This window comes from Anabrus simplex, chromosome 1, assembly GCF_040414725.1.
Source record: "Anabrus simplex isolate iqAnaSimp1 chromosome 1, ASM4041472v1, whole genome shotgun sequence".
NCBI classification, from domain to species: Eukaryota; Metazoa; Arthropoda; class Insecta; order Orthoptera; family Tettigoniidae; genus Anabrus; species Anabrus simplex.
The window spans coordinates 13,807,033-13,824,520 of NC_090265.1; the positions used below are offsets into that span (position 1 = coordinate 13,807,033).

Sequence of the window (17,488 nt, forward strand, 5' to 3'; positions counted from 1 at the left end):
TCAAAAAACACGTGGCTTTGTTTACCTCGCGCTAGTTAGGTAAAGTTGGCACTACTGAGGTTTAGGCCCGTCAAGATGGCAGCAGTGAGGTTAGCGATGCGTTGTTGTCGATGACAGCTGTCAAAAAGCACGTGGCTTTGTTTACAAATTCAAATCTCGCGCCAAAATTCAAATCTCCCGCCAAAATTCAAATTTCCCGCCAGAATTCAAATTTCCCGCGGGAGGAGGCGCCAGAATCCCTGTATTATACTACTCCCATGAACACTTTATCTGATGAAATCCAAATTTTAATATAATATACCATGGAATGTTTAATATATTGTTTATAGTTTTCATAAGTTTATTTTCCCAAGAAAAGAAATGCTGCTATCAATTTTGAAAGACTTTTTTCTCGGCTCAGGGCAGTTGGAAAATGGTTTTCTTCTTTGCGTTGTGAGATATATATATATATATATATATATATATATATATATATATATATATATCCAATTGTTATGCTGTAACACTGTGAAATACGTCAATGAATTCAGTTCACTTATATCAGTTTGTATTTATGCTGGATAGAATGATATTCATTACCGACTGGTCGATACACGGAAGGACGTGAGACAATGCCCCGGCGGTTGATGCACCACCTCATTTTTATACACACCGGTAGGAATACGATATTGTGCAACCGTCTGATACAACGGTTGTCTTCAAGCAACGGTTTCGGCGACAACCGTTGTCTAAAAGCAACTGCTTTGGCCAGCACTAGTTTCTAATGCAGTGAGCTCACAGTATTCTGTAAGAAGGAAGTCAGCTCCCGGACGACACTATCTTCACATCGGTCTGTTTTCAGACCAACTTTGCTTTACGGGAGTAAAAGCTGTGTGGACTCGAGATATATTACTCATAAGTTAGAAGTAACAGACATCGAAGTAGCGAGAGTTATTGCTGCTACAAATAGGTGGGCCCTGTGGCAAGAGGGTACTCGGAATGAGGAGATAAAGGCTAATTTAGGAAGGAACTCAGTGGATGAAGCTGTACGCATTATCTGAGGCTAATGGAGGAGGATAGGTTGGACTTTGTTTTACGTGAAGTATTGCCTCGTAAATAACGGAATTAGGGGTCATCCTGTATATCAGCCTGCACGGTTGCTAAGTAACATCACGTCTCGTATATTCGTATTTAGTCATACCAATGTTGGCATTACACCCCACTCTGGGACATATTTATATCAACTAAAATACGCTTCAATCCGCAAAAAAAAAAAATTTTACAGACCGCGAAATCTTGGCATGTAAAACCCACTTTAATGTAGAATCAAATTTGCTACAGAACGCCCCGCCTTTCTGAGAACGTTACCCTTTCTCCATATAATCTAGCGATAAATAAACCTCACTGTTCCCTTTAAGAAAAGCACAACTATAAGGAATTGACTTAGCAGTGAAAATCTACGAATTCTTTCATCTTAGACGAAGCTCAGTGCACTAAGGAGATTCCATTCACTCTTTCTCAGTCGTAAATGGAATCAAATAATATGGAGAAAGGTAAAATTAGATCGGGTTCTCTTTGACTGAAGCGCTGTGTTGCGAATGTTGTTACCTAATCCATTATCAAAGAAACGACTACAGGATACATTAAGTAAATATTTTAACGTTATAGTTAGATCCGTCTGTCTTAATCTAGAACTCTTTTCGTTGCTCTGTTCAATTCCTTCATCTGCGCTTATCAATTTATAAATACTGAGGCATTCTCAGCTTATTTCTATCTATTTCTTCAACCCTCGACTGGCGTTGTGGGATCTTTAAAGATACCAGTGAATTTGTACACCCCTGGCGCTCCCTCTGCTATCGCCGTTCACTGTAGCTGTCACTGCTATCTTGAGTTGTAGCTTTCAGTAAATATTGGTTTTCTCAGGAACTTGATTTAAATATTGAGCGGTACCGTTTACGACCCCACAACGGCGTTTGTGTTACGAAGTTTGTCGTGGCTTGAAATTTTGTATGTGTACATATTTCACTCGAAGTGTGTGTTTGGTACTTTTTCTTCATATAAACCTTGCTATGGCTTCCATGTCTCGCCCTGGCGTGTCAGTGTGTGATCCTAGGACCAGGAGACGTACATGGCCTCTCGCGATTTTCTTCACCATCCTCAATATTATTGGAATAAATTCTTTCATTGTACAGACATCGCTCAAACAGAACATGCCTGTCACTTTCTGAAAACATTGGTCGGACAATTAACAGAACCCTACCTCAATCACAGGCTTGTCAACGACCGACAACTGGAAGAACTGCGAATGGTAGTGTCCAGAATTTTTTATAAGAAAACTGTTCCAAAGCTGCAACCATCCAATCAAAACTCTAAAAGGAAGTGATGTGCACTGTATCCTCGCTCTGCTGAAAAGACGACAAATCAGTACTGTGTGAAATGTAACCGTCCAACCTGCCAAACTTCCCGTTCCGTGGTGTGTAAGGATTGTGCAGAAAGAGACATGTCGTGGGTTTTAAGTGGTTGTGAAAATGACGTAAATGACCGTGTTCTATGAGTTTTGTTTACTATAACACTTAAATGTACCTTTGAATTTGCTTTGGGGCAATGAACATTTAAAATTTGTTTTCATTTAAGTTTAATTCATGGGAGTACGAATTTCTTTTAAAATCAGTAGCGGTAAAACAATTGTGCGATATCTCACATTCAGTAGAGGTGTTAATTTCTCATTTTAGCTAATTAAAAATGTAAAAGGAAACATAATTGACGTGTAAGGGTGTTTGTGATCTTCCATTCTATGGTATAGTTTTCGACCCCACTGCGCCAAAATCTTCACAACGCCAGAAGAGGATTGAGACATGTCTTTATTGTCCCCTTCTGTGTTTCGAAATACGTTTCCCAAACAGTGCTGTCACACAACGCTCACTAATTCTCATCATCTGCTATATAACAGCTTGTAATGTTTCTTCACGCATAATGCACCTTGCGCAGAATTTCCTAAACCTTATTTTAGTGATTAATTGCAATCAACCGCTATTGCATCTAACACCCTTCCTAATTTCGTAAAACGTCTTCATCAAGAAGAAGCAGAACGGACAAGAAACTTACCTCCGACTGAGAGTGACCTGGTACGTACAAGTTGTAAATTGGCTGCTGGTAGAACAGGCGCATCCAAACGGCGGCCCACGAAGGCTCTTTAAAACATTTTAAGAAATGTGAAGAAAATTTACGAAAAATATTTCATAGCCCGTCAAAAAATGTATTAATTTTTACACCCTTTGTAGAACCAAGTCAGTCATTCATTCATTTATTATTTCTCTTTTAAAGAATTCGCTCGGTCAGAACCACTTTTTATGTTAAAATATTAAAATACAAACTTCGGCGGAAAATGAACCCCCACAAATGTCAGTGTTGGGTACTCACCATGGGTCCATGCCAACCTCACTACAACTTAGCATGCAACGAATACCAAGAAATAACTTAATTGCTGTTTGTGTCAGAAGCGGTGTCAAATCTTCGTTCTTTTCGCATTGGTAATACCGCCGGTACACATTGCTACCCACTCGAAAACATATTTCAGGGAACTGCTCCTGGAAGTACGTTGCTAGGATTTTAGGCTCTTACAACTGTACATCATTGTTAACTCCCTCTGAATTGTCGTCGTGCAAGTTGTGTTTTGACTACATTATTAGTTTAAGTTTATCTTCAGGTGATTATAGTCAAATATTAATTAAAATGAACTGAAATTGTTGAGTTCTCTTCTTCCAAATTCAATTGCCCTGAGGATAATAGTGCTTATTTTTAATTTCTCTCTTTTATGCAATCGTCAAATAGTGTTTTAAGATTATTAAACTTTCATTTCAGTTGTACTATACACAAAGTTTCATACAGGTAACTCTGTTCTATTTTACGAAACTGTGCCTATCAGTAAAGTGTGGCCGAATGTGTCCCTCGAGCGCTTATAAATTGGAACAGAACAGTAAGAACAGGAAGACGAAGTAGAACTTTATTCTTGAGCATACAGCTGACAACAAGTAGTACGTATCTTCTTATAGACGATGCTCGCAGATGAAAGCCAGTTTAGCTGCGCAGTTACCGATGAATAGTGTGTTATTCCTCACCAGACCACCGCAGTTCCCTCTCGAGGTCGCTGGTTCGTTCTTCGCCCAGAGAAAGAAGCCCGAGGTGTTAAGGACGTCACCTGTGGAAACATAAGGTGACAATACTTCAAAAGTGAGAGACAAAAACAGTTGTTCCATGAGGAGGGAGGTAGTCGTTAGTCTGCAGAAAGCTTAACAACAGCTCATGGTGGCCAAGGCGAGGTACAGCTCAACGCTGGTTGGGTGTGAAAATCGATGGTGTTGATTATTGTTTTAAGAGGAAGTACAAGTGGGCAGCCGTCTTCTATCAATTTATATAAAATAAGAGTTTTATCAGTGCATTGCTCAGAATGAAAAAATAAGCATATTTCTGTACCGGTCATTTCCACAGTTAAAAGGAAATGCTATTTTTAAATTTTTCGTCATGTCTGTCTGTCTGTCTGTCTGTCTGTCTGTCTGTCTGTCTGTCTGTCTGTCTGTCTGTCTGTCTGTCTGTCTGTCTGTCTGTCTGTCTGTCTGTCTGTCTGTCTGTCTGTCTGTCTGTCTGTCTGTCTGTCTGTCTGTCTGTCTGTCTGTGTATACGCGCACCACGAGAGAATGGATGAACAAAGTTTAATGAGAAGGGTATATAACTTGGGGGAATAAGGCACCACGGTATATGCTGTAATGTATTTGTTTCAGGCTCCGCGAAATGGTAGTTTAGGGGAAGAGAGCAAATCAAATTTTCAAATATTGCTTTCATTAGTGATCCTTTCGGTACATTCTACTGTATACAACAATAGTTGTAGGGAACACAATTTCCCGACCATTTGTGTTTCGTACAGTTTTACCGTACCACCTATGATAACAGACTGTTGTTGCGTCCACGCAGAACATCGCGTCATGTTAACTGGCGATGACGGAGCTTGTCTTCAGGTGGGATTTCGCGTCGACATCAGAGCATGTCGGCAAGGAAAATAGTAAAGGTGACTGCCAAGTGAGAAAAAGTCGTCAATGAACCTAATGGAAGGAGGAAGAAGGATTCTCTACACACTGGATACCCTAATAACAAAACTATACCGGAAGGAACAATAATACAAAACAATATGAAACTGTAAATGACTACAGAGAGTATCAGGTAGATGCGTGTGAGAATCTGAGGAACATCATGAGGGATGGATAATAAATATAAAAATGCACATGCTACGGGAGACGGGTACTTCAGCTGATTAACAGTAATGGAACAAGTTCGTTCCTTTGAACAATGGAGACATCAAACAAGAGGGGAAATGCCTACAAAGGGTGTGAAAACTGGAGACTCCCTAAATCTCACACAGCACTCACACCATGTGAAACTCTTTGTTTCGTTCAAAATGAGCTCCGTTAACACTGAAACACACATCAACCCGGAAGAGCTGATGTTTCCCTACGACGGCGGCTTGCTGGTTCGTTCAGTTCCTGTATGTTTTCCATGATTAAGCCACTTCGTAGAGGTGTAGAAAGTAAGTACCTACATGGAAATAAAATGTTTCTGGACCCATAATATAGTGTCTTCGTCTACGTGTGAGGACTGTTGCGCTCTGTATAGTGTACTACCACAGTGTAAGCAACACGGCGTACACCTGTCTAGTACAGTGTAGGCAGCACGGCGTACATTCATGTACTACAGTCAATAAGTTCGTGGACTGGAACTTACAGTGTGGGCAACACCGAGTACCCATCTGTACTACAGTCAATAGGTTGGTGGACTGACGCCTACAGTGTAGGCAACACAGTGTACACCTATGAACTACAGTCGACATGTTCGTGCACTAGTGCCTACAGTATAGGCACATGGAGTACCCATCTGTAATACAGTCAATATGTTCGTGGACTGGCACCCAGAGTGTAGGCAACACTGCGTACACTCGTGTACTACAGTCAATAAGTTGGTGGACTGGCGCCTACAGTGTAGGCAATACCGCCTACACTAATGTACCGCAGTCAATAAGTTCGTGGACTGGTGCCTACAGTGTAGGTAACACTGCGTACGCTCATGTACTATACTCTATAAGTTCGTGGACTGCCCCCTACAGTTTAGGCAACACAGTGTACACCTGTGTACTACAGTCAATATGTTCGTGCACTAGTGCCTACAGTGTAGGCAACACGGAGTACCCGTCGGTACTACAGTCAATATATTCGTGGACTGGCGCCCAGAGTGCAGGCAACACAGCGTACACGTTTGTACTGCAGTTAACACTTTCTTGGACTGGCGCTAACACTTCAAAGACAACATAGTCTATTGACCTGTCTTTTCGCGTCCTCTTTCCCGTCGTGGTGTTCAGGGCGATTTCGGCTTGATCACCTCAAACGTTTCGCTACCGGATTCCCCTAATTTTTGGCATAACTTAAAATTTCCCTCTTGCTCAAACCACGATATTCTGCCCATGACATTCATCTACCCTTCACAACAGAGAGCGTAGTTCTGCACGCAACTGCCTCTTGCTGGGGCTAACGAAGAAGTGTCACGGCAACATCCAGTGATGCAAACTCTCCACCGTAGTGCACCACAGCGACACTAGATTGAACAGATCACGAACGTAAAGACCCTACGTATACAGCAAAGGAGAATTAATGTGACAACAGTTCAGACATTAGCCCCGAAAACTACAGTATATAAAAGTGATGGTGTGAGGTCACCCCTTTATCACTGACCTTGCGATGTCTTTGAACGGACTGGACAGCATGCCCAGCTTTATGGAGACAACTAAAAGAATGTGCCTGGTTCGGTCCCATGAACACCAATTACAAATCCGAATGGTGCAGTTCAGCTCAGATTGTATTTTTGTGTGTAATACGCCACATAAGTCTTATAAATGAGCCTCGTCCCTTCGCTGACCTCACCGAAGAAATTACAAGTGAGCAGAAAATCAGAATATTCACGCCATCTCACTCGTCGTAATTTCAAAAGGATGTATTACTCAAGAGCAATGGAGGTTCAGGTGCCGAAGAAGATCCCCATCCACATAGTAAAAACATTAAAGAACATCTCTACCTACAGAAGAGTGCGTCAATGTTTAAGATCAAGTGAATAAAAGGATTAAAAATTTCTCTGAGCCTATGATGTAGTTTGTGTTTCCAGAGTGCATACGCCCTGGCAGTTTATAGTAGTGAGCCTTCTCTTGCCAAGAAGACCGGGGATCGATTCTCAGTCATCGGAGAACTCGTCGGCAGTCCACTCAGCCTACATGTAAACAACCAACTAAGAAGCTACTTGACATTGACATAGCGGCCCCGGTCCAGAAAGCTAATAATTACGGCCGAGAGCATTCGTCATGCGTCACCCCGTATACCGTTCTCCAGATGTGCAATGATTGATCGTGGCTGGAGGGTTAGTAGCAATAGAAATGCAGGAGGTCGTTCGAGCTCGTTCGTGAAGTGTTTGAAGGCCCCTGGTGGCGCTGTTATCATTTGAGCACGTCTAAACGGGGAGTGATAATTCACGTCAGTACTAAGGACGTGTGCGTAGAGATCCGAAACATTCACTATCTATTCCGATGCTAAATATGCCTGTTCTGCAATCCAAGGTATGTGCAAGAAGCGTGTTTTCTTGATATCAAACAACAGGATCAGTACTGCCAGAGGAAGCACGAGCAGCCACAAGCCGTGGTCAGGAATGTGAAGGCCCTAACCCTGTCTCCCACTAAAGTTGTGGATATCTGTTTCAAAAGTTAACACCATAATCAACGAGGGCCTGCAGTAAGCGCCGACGTCACAAGCTGTTGCCTCGTCACATTTCGGAATGCCGCACAACGCAAGTGCAGTCTGGCTGCGGACAGACGGAAAATGTGCTGTTATAAGTGTTGCCTACCTTGGAAACTGTAGCAAATCCCGCTCGATTTACTACCAACCTATAGACAACAAACATTGTATGAAGAATGCCAGGAAGGTTTTCATCGCTGGATGCTGCTATAGTGGCAAGTTAACCATTCGCCATGTCGCTAATAATGTGAAGGAGAACTCTACTTACTATCAGCAACGGCTGTTAACTCCTATTTAAAACACAGATACCCCAGCAATGTATGGGAGTGCGAAAAAGTAGGTATGGGTACATCAATAAAGAGCATCCACCTACACCTCTCGTTAAGCTTGTCTGATGTTAGAGAGAATGGAAACCAAACAGCAATCCGTGCAATATCCCCCTGTGGGTGGTGGCGGTAGAATAACACCCACAGTATCCCCTGCCTGTCGTAAGAGGCGTCTAAATGGGGCCCCAGGGGCTCTGAACTTCGGAGCGTGGGTTGGCGACCACGGGGCCCTTAGCTGAGTCCTGGCATTGCTTCCACATACTTGTGCCAGGCTCCTCACTTTCATCTATCCTATCTGACCTCCCTTGGTCAACTCTTGTTCTTTTCCGACCCCGACGCTATTAGGTTTGCGAGGGCTAGGGTGTCTTTCATTTTCACGCCCTTCGTGGCCCTTGTCTTTCTTTGGCCGATATCTTCATTTTTCGAAGTGTCGGATCCCTTCCATATTTTCCCTCTGATTAGAGTTATATAGAGGATGGTTGCCTAGTTGTACTTCCTCTTAAAACAATAATCACGACCACGATCCGTGCAATACTTGTTACTTCCATTCCATTGGAGACACCGATGGGTCACCCATAGACTTCTGCGCATTTGGACTCACATAAAGGGCCTTAGGAGATAGCCGTCCACGCACTATCAATGGCCACTGGAAAGCCTGTCAGGAGGAGTGGTATGGGATATACATGCTATCTTTGCGAAAATGTCCGCCTCAATGGAAATTACTATGTCGGGCTGTAGCCAGAAATAATGCTGGCTTTCTAATTGAGCATTCGTTGGTGGGGACATGGTTTTTCATACGTTAATTACCCTTCAAACATCGTCCCCGGAGACCCCGAACGACCTTCTGTACTAGTACAAGTACCTTTAGTGGTGTGGAAGACGCTGGAGTTGAACTTGTTGTGGAAGCCCATGTGGACCCTGGAGTCGTCCTCAGCTGCAGTGAAGGAAGGATTGCGAGCCAGTATGTCCTGTAAGGTGGTATACTCCTCCGCGGAGTTGATGACAGCCAGCTCCGCGCCCTCTGATCGACAGACCTTCCACGCTTCGCCCCACGTCCGGCCCTCCTTGTTCAGCTTGTAGTGGCCTACATTAGGGTAGTACTCGTAGTCATACCTGAAGCAACAAATCTCACATTGTAGCTACTGGCCCCGACAAAAGTAGGCAAGAAGAAACTCAACCAGGACTAACTCCTATCGAATATTCTCCGCAAGCTGTCAAGAGGATATGTTGTTTCTTGTTGTGTGAGTCATCAGTCCATAGATTGGTTTGATGCAGCCGTCCATGTCTCCCTATTCTGTGCTAACCATTTCATTTCCACGTAACTGCTGCATCCTACATCTGCTCTAATTTCCTCCTCATATTCATACCTTGGTCTACCCCTAACTTTCTTATCACCTACACTTCCTTCACAAACCAAATGAACAAGTCCTCTGTGTCTTAAGATGTGTCCTATCATTCTATCTCTCCTTCTCGTCAAATTTAGCCAAAACGATCTCCTCTCACCAATTCGATTCAGTATCTCTTTATTCGTAATTCGATCCATCCATGTCACCTTCAGCATTCTTCTCTAACGCCACATTTCAAAAGCTTCTATTCTCCTTCTTTCTGAGCTAGTTATCATCCATGTTTCACTTCCATACAGTGCCACGCTTCAGATCAAAGTCTTCAGAAATATCCTTCTAGTTGCTATATCAAAGTTTGAAGTGAGCAAATTTATTTTCTTCAGGAAGCTCTTCCTTGCTTGTGCTAGTCTGGATTCTATGTCCTCCTTACTTTTACCATCGTTAGTTATTTTACTCCCAGTGTAGCAATATTCATGTACTTCCTTTAAGACTTCGTTTCCCAGTCTAATATTTCCTGCATCACCTGACTTCGCGCGACTGCACTCCATTACCTTTGATATGGACTTATTTATTTTCATCTTGTACTCCTTACAGAAGACTTCATCCATACCACTTAGCAGCTTCTCGAGATATTCTGTAATCTCAGATAAAATAAAAATATCATTGGCAAATCTCAAAGTTTTTATTTCGTCCCCTTGGAATGTGATTCCATTTCCAAATTCATCTTTGATTTTCTTTACTGCCTGTTCTATGTAAACATTGATAAGGAGGGGGACAAACTGCAGCCCTACCTCACTCCTTTCTGGATAGCCGCTTCTTTTTCAAAGCCCTCGATTCTTATCACTGCAGACTGACTTTTATACAGATTGTAGGTAATTCTTCGTTCTCAGTATCTGATCCCAATCAACTTCAGAAACTTAAATAGCTTGGTCCAATCAACATTATCGAATGCTTTTTCTACATCTACGGACGCCATGTACTTGGGCTTGTACTTCTTTATTCTATACTCCAAGATCAGACGTAAAGTCAGGATTGCTTCACGTGTTCCTACATTTCTTCTGAAGCCAAATTGATCTTCTCTCAACTCAGCATCAAGTTATCTTTCCAATCTTCTGTACACAATACGTGATAAAATATTGCAGGCATGAGATACTAAACTAATGGTGCGATAGTTTTCACACCTGTCATCACCGGCTTTCTTGGGAATAGGTATAACAACATTCTGCCGAAAATCGGATGACACTTCTCCTGTCTCATACATCTTACACACTAAATTGAATAACCTTGCCATACTCGTTTCTCCTACGACAGTCAGTAATTCAGAAGGAATGTCATAAATTCCAGGTGCCTTGTTCTTAATTAGGTCTCTCACAGCTCTGTCAAACTCGGACCTCAAAATTGGGTCTCCCATTTCATCAGCATCAACAGCCTCTTCTTGTTAAAGAACCCTTTCATCTACTTCTTTACCTTGATATAACTGTGGGATATGTTCCTGCCATCTTTCTGCTTTGTCTTCTTTCCCTAGAAGTGGCTTTCCATATGAGCTCTTAATATTCATACACCTAGTTTTCCTTAATCCAAAGGTTCCCATGATTTTCCTGTATGCAGCATCTACCTTTCCTAGGACCATACAACCTTCGACATCCTTGCACTTGTCCTTCAGCCATTCTTCCGTAGCTACCTTATACTTTCTATCCACTTCATTCTTTAATCGGCTGTATTCTCTTCTACCCTCTTCATTTCTTCCATTCTTGTATTTCCGTTGTTCATCAATCAGGTCTAGTATCTCCTGAGTTATCCACTGATTCTTAGTTGAATTTTCTTCCTTTCTAACATTTCTTCAGCAGCCCTACTGATTACATTTTTCATTACTATCCACTCTACCACTATTGCGTTTCCTTCAGCCTTTTCCGTTTAGTCCTTGCGCACTATGTTCCTTGAAACATTCCCTCACACTATTTTCTTTCAACTTGTCTAGATCCCATCTTCTTGCATTCCTTCCTTCAATTTCGTCAATTTCACTTCATGACCAACAAGTAGTGGTCCGAGTCCACGTCTGCCCCCGGGGCAGTTTATCAATCCAACACCTGGTTTCTGAAACTCTGCCTAATAATAATGAAGTCTATTTGATACCTTCCAGTATCTCCAGCTCCCGTCCACGTATACAGCCGTCGTTTGTGGTGTTTGGACCAAGTATTGGCAAGGACTAAATTATGATCAGTGCAGAATTCAACCATCCGACTTCCTCTTTCGTTCCTTTATCTCCGTCCGAAAACGCCTACTGTATTATCTTCTCCTCCTTGGCGTACCAATGCATTCCAGTCTCCCATTACAATTAGATTCTCGTCACCTTTTACACATTGTATTAACTCTTTTACCTGTTCATATATTCTTTCGATTTCCTCATCATCCGCTATACTAGTAGGCATATAGACCTGCACTATTGTGGTGAGCATTGGTTTGGAGTCTATCTTGACGACAACATTTCTTTCACTATGCTGGTCATAATAGCTTACCCACTGCCCTATTTTCTTATTTATTATTAAACCAACTTCTGCATTTTCACTGTTTGATTTTGTGTTGATATTTCGGTAGTCGCCTGACCAAAAATCCTGTTCTTTCAGCCAATGTACTTCACTTATACCAACTACATCTAACTTTAGTCTATCTATCTCCCTTTTCGGATTCTCTAACGTGCCACAACGGTTCAACTTGTAACATTTCACGCTCCGACTCGCAGAATGTCCCGATCAGTGCAAACTGAACATATCGTGAACACCGTCCCTACTTTCATCACTGCTTCGTCAATAATCATCCTTCACATTGTGTTTCTACTTGAACAATGCACGGTATACAAATTCGCCACTGAAAGTAAGGTTAGGGGGAAGGGGAAGTATTCCGTCCCCGAAGGGATTTCCAGTTTGCACGGTTGGTACCTTATGTTTTTCTACGCGCGCACGCGTAGCCTCATCCCGTTGTCTTGTGTGCATTACGTTCAGTTTCCGTGTACAAGGAGCATCCAGTTTTCATGCTGAGCTGAGTGCAGGATTCCAACTGAGAGCCTGTTACTGCTGGGTTGAACACTGATATGTGTATGAAATACTGAACTTCACTTCAGTCCTATGGGGTGGTTCTTGGCGTGCAGTCGCTACAGTGACGCGGTTGGTCTAGTGGCCATTATAATATATTAAGTAATGTTCCTAATTTCGTCCTCCTTTATTTAGAAGTGGCTATGAGAAAGGCTTTTAAGGCAGTGTGGGACAAGATAATGGGTTACAAGCGTGCAAGTAAAGCGGGTAACATCCTCGAGCAACGCTGAAAGACTACGTTAAAAGGAATAACAGGAAATGTTTTTTCATAACTGGCTTTCAAGTAATTCATTGTGAGGAAAGTGTCGGGAAGGGTTAGAAAGGAAAAATGTATTAAAATTATTTGTACTTTCCATACATTCGGTGGGAGGACGAAATTAAGAACACATTTTTGGTAGTTTAGTTTTGTAGTGTTGAACTTTATGTCAGATATTGACTACCTTATGTTGTAACACTTCCATTGTAACTTGCCTCTAAGTGGGGAATTTATTCACTAATATATACAAAACCAATTTCTAGCTTTGCCCAAAATATTTCTGAAATTATTCAAGTCCCAATCTGTTAAGGGGAAGTAATATGGACCCCTAACTTACCCTAATAGAATCAATCAATCAATCAATCCATCCATCAATCAATCAATTACTCAACATTGATTCAATGGTCGGTTCTTTTCGGGCTAACCACGCTTTCTCCTAACTGGTATCGTGATTCTCCGCAACATTCATTATTGGGGCCTTGATCATCCTCACTGGATAAAACAGCCAGAATTTAAGTCACGATGGCGGTTAAAAATTTGGTGTGGTAGTTTGGGTAGCCACGTAATTGGCCCACATTTGACATGAGCCCGCTTTCTACACAGCATCACCACTGTTTGTAGAGCATGTCGTGTTTCAGATCGTCCGCGACATCTGAATGCTGAAAACCCCGGTCAACGGACAGGAAGAGGAGGACCTAACGTCTATCTCTGGAGCCATTTAAACAAGTTCCACCGAAAGAACCTTCGAAATATAAATGCAGAGGTCTGCAAATCGGTTACACCTAATATTTCCAAGCAATTATTTTAGACAAATGAGGCAATCCACCTAATAAATACAATATAAAATTAGTACTTGAATTTATTTTAATCATGGTACTAGTTTGATCCAGTTGATATTGGGCCATCATCAGTTATAGGATCTTACAACACTTACAAAACTTAATTGGCTATATATACAGGGTGTAACTAAATAGGTGGGAAAGAGGACCTGACATGTGGTTTATTTGAAACTGTGTCCGTGGTACAGGCATTGTTTACACAACACAGACCACTTAACATTGTAGTTGTTTACTACTCACAGTTTCTCTCCAGAAGATGCTCAAAATGACTACAACGAGCTGTATTGCGTCGCATCATTGACTGTCTTACTCATTCCCATATTCCAGACGTCTGTCGTGTCTGCTGACACCATTGCTCTATTCGCTGACGCAGCATTTCGACGTTATTAACAGGTGTGGCATACACAGTGGCCTTCAAATGACCCCATAAGTAGAAGTCTAATGGACTGAGATCGGGAGAACGAGCCCTACCCATTTGTTTGGGAATCGCTGATGTCAAACTGCTCTAGCTGCAAGAGCAAAACACGCCGTGCTCCATCAACCACATGCGCTCAGTTAAATCCAGTGGAACGTCTTCCAACAAACCATATAAATCATTTGTTGAGAAGGTGCAGTATGACGCCCCTGTCAATTTTCCCCTTAAAATGAAAGGACCAATTAATGTGCCACCTATTATTCCAGCCCAAACATTAATACTGACCAGTTGTCGATGTCTGGTTTGCACAACTTCTCTGGGATTTTCACACGCCCAGACAGGAGTATTGTGAAAGTCCTGCACGCCACTTCTGGTAAACTTCACTCATCGGTGAACAGAACAGCAGAGAGGAAATATTGCTCCTGAACACACATCTGTCGTAACCAGGTACAAAATGCTGTTCTGGCTGGAAAGTCAGCTGCACTAAGACCTTGGACTCATTGAAGGTGATAGAGATAAAGGAGCTGTTCTCTTAGAATCCTCCACACTGCCACCCTTGCCGGTAATTCCCTGGTATTGCTCCTATTATTTACCTCAATATGGTTGAGAACTCGTTCCCCTGTGTCAGGTGTTCTTGTGCTCCTAGGTCGTCCATTGTCAGCAACACGTCTGTTAAACGAGCCTGTTTTGCAAAGATGCTCATGTATTCTAGTTGTTCGGTAAACATCTAATAAGAGAGTGTTCCGCATACACACGCCATGCTCCATTTGCTTCATACAGAAGGTGAATCGGGCACCCCTTTGCATCACGACTTGCACTGTACGTGCGCATAATAACAACTGACAACACGTATCGCTCCACTCTAGCTAATGACCTGTGTGCAGGTGTTTACTTTACTAAACAACTGACATCACGTGGCTTTGGATGCAAAAAATGCACACAGACTTGAACAGGGACGAAATATACAAGTGGCCTGTGTGCCCGTCAGAAATGAAGTGGTCTGTGTTATGCACACCATAAACAATGCCTGTAACACTGAAACGAGAGCAATAAACCATATGTTTGTGGTCAGGTCCTCTGTCGAATTCCCGGAGCTTTCCGACATATTTATTTACACTCTGCATATATATAAATAGATACGATAAAACTCGAAAATAGTTTTGATCTAATATTGAATATACACTAAAATAAGTCGCTGTCTTTGGGATGTTATGAATAATTTATTGAACACTTGTATAAAATTAAAAGCAATTGGTGAAGACTTAAGGCAGAATTGATTGATGTTGAATGATATCTTACAAGGGGACATTCCATACTCGTCACCACCGATTTCACTCAAATTTATAGAACATGCAGGGCATGGCTAGAAATGAAAGTACCCAAAGTGGGAACTCCAGATGGCCAAGCGTATAGAAAACAAAAATAAAAATAGAAATGTTGACCCGGCTCACGCACCGGATAAGACACTTACGTTAGTGCGCCCGTCGAGCAGTAGTTGGCGTAGCGGTAAGAGCTTGGGCTAGTAATTCTATGGTCGTGGGTTCGACTCGCCGTGTGGGGAATATTTTTCTCAATTTTTATGTTATTCATTTATTTTAATTTATTTTACTTATGCAAAAGGCATATAGGAAGTCACTCTTTTTAATGAGCGCACAATTGTAGAAAATTTGGAGTTGCAAAATTTACCGAAGTGTTCAAACAGAAATTCTTCTTTTTTTCTCCTGCATCGGCTATCTCCCCTCCTTGGGGAATGTCCCATAAACGTGAATAGTCGTTTCGCTGTAAGATTCGTTTTCACTTGACAAGTGAAGGTTGCTCCTGGCGGCTGTACACAACAATAGGTTCTTGGCGCAGGTAGACAATGACAATGAAATCCCATTCTTTTTACCTTTTCTATGCCTTTTGCGTATAAATAAATAAAATGAATTATTCACCTCTTTGTGTAACTGGAAATGAATAATACAAAATTTGACAGAAAAAACAGTCTCCAGATGGGGAGTCGAACAAACGACCATCGAATTACCAGTCCGAGCTCTAACCGCTACGCCAACAACTGCTCGGCGTGAGCGCTAACGTAAGTGGCTTATATGGTGCGAGAGCCACGTCAACATGTTTATTTTTATTTTCATTTTCTATACGCTTGGCCATCTGGGGTTCCCACTTCGGACTTTCATTTCTAGCCAAGCCCTACATGTTCTATAAATTTGAGCGAAATCGGTGGTGACGAGTATGGAATGCCCCCTTGTTAGTTGATTATGATGATGACCTAATATCAAACTATCAATACGGACATGAAAATTGTAAAATTTGATGCACAAGGAAGTCGGAGTCACATTTCAATGGCGGGTCCAACTATGTATTAATAAAGAAGGTCACCACTTCGAACACAGGCTGTGTTAGCGAACTTGTCTTGACGTACCACAAGTCCCTTTCACCTATGGGTGGGACGGTAAAATAACACCCACGGTATTCTCAGCCTGTCGTGAAATGGGGCTAAAGGGGCTCCAGAGGATCTTGACATGGGAACGTGGATTGGCGACCACTGGGCCCTTAGCTGAGTCCTGGCATTCCTTGCACTTACCTTATCAGGCTCCTCACTTTCATCTATCATATCCGACCTCTTTCACATTCACACCCTTGATGGCCTTGCCTTTCTTTGGCCGATACCTTCATTTTTCGAAGTGTCATATTCATTCTATTCTCCGTTTGGATAGTGTTAATAGAGGATGGTTGTACTTCCTCTTCATCACAACTCTTACCGTCCAGACCTGATACCAAACGTCACGTTTCTGTGCCACATAACCAACAGTGTGAGATAACATGGCAGCGAAGTACGGTCAAATAGAATATGCTCACACTTTATCCAGCCGCTCATGAATTCTCTGTCGGTTCCAGCTCAGCTAACAAGTGACCTAGATACTTACTCGTTACTTTATGCAGAACGTTTGACGTGGAGCTATTGCACGCTTCGACTTTTGTAAAGGTTTCATTCACTGTTGCGAGTTGCGACGAGCACAACTACTCCCAAAGCCATCAGAGCTCTACGGAGTGTAGTCAATGTGCACACCGTAACGGCCCGGTGTTTGTACGTGTGTGCAAAGTGTGGCCTGAAACAACAGTCAAAGGGGCAGAAGACTCGTCATCATACACTAAAGGCTCGTCTACACGGGTGCGGTAGAGTTGCTAGCTTCGCGTAATCCACTTTCCTGCCATCTTTGCTGACAACTATAGTTTTGGTTTTCTTACCGTTGATTTTAAGTTTTGAATGCTTCAGTGTATCACACAGAAGAATCAACATAATGTTTAACTCATTCTCAGAGTTCTGGGATCTCTCCTGTTTCGAAACACAATCCATTACAATAAAAAGGTAATCCTTCAAGTCTGATCCAGCTTTTCTCAAACGCTCTGCGGTTATATGATC

At 42.2% G+C, this 17,488-nt stretch overlaps 1 protein-coding gene across 1 annotated transcript in view; it reads right to left on the reverse strand.

Annotated features, from left to right (window-relative positions):
- Positions 1-3,970: 3,970 nt before the first annotated feature.
- LOC136859298 (hemolymph lipopolysaccharide-binding protein) overlaps positions 3,971-17,488 on the reverse strand; it is a 62,254-nt gene continuing 48,736 nt past the window's right edge. Inside the window, exon 4 of the mRNA XM_068225265.1 lies at positions 3,971-4,177. Within this exon, the coding sequence (XP_068081366.1) occupies positions 4,174-4,177 (4 nt within the window). The 3' untranslated portion in view covers positions 3,971-4,173. The remainder of the gene's footprint in view (positions 4,178-17,488) is intronic.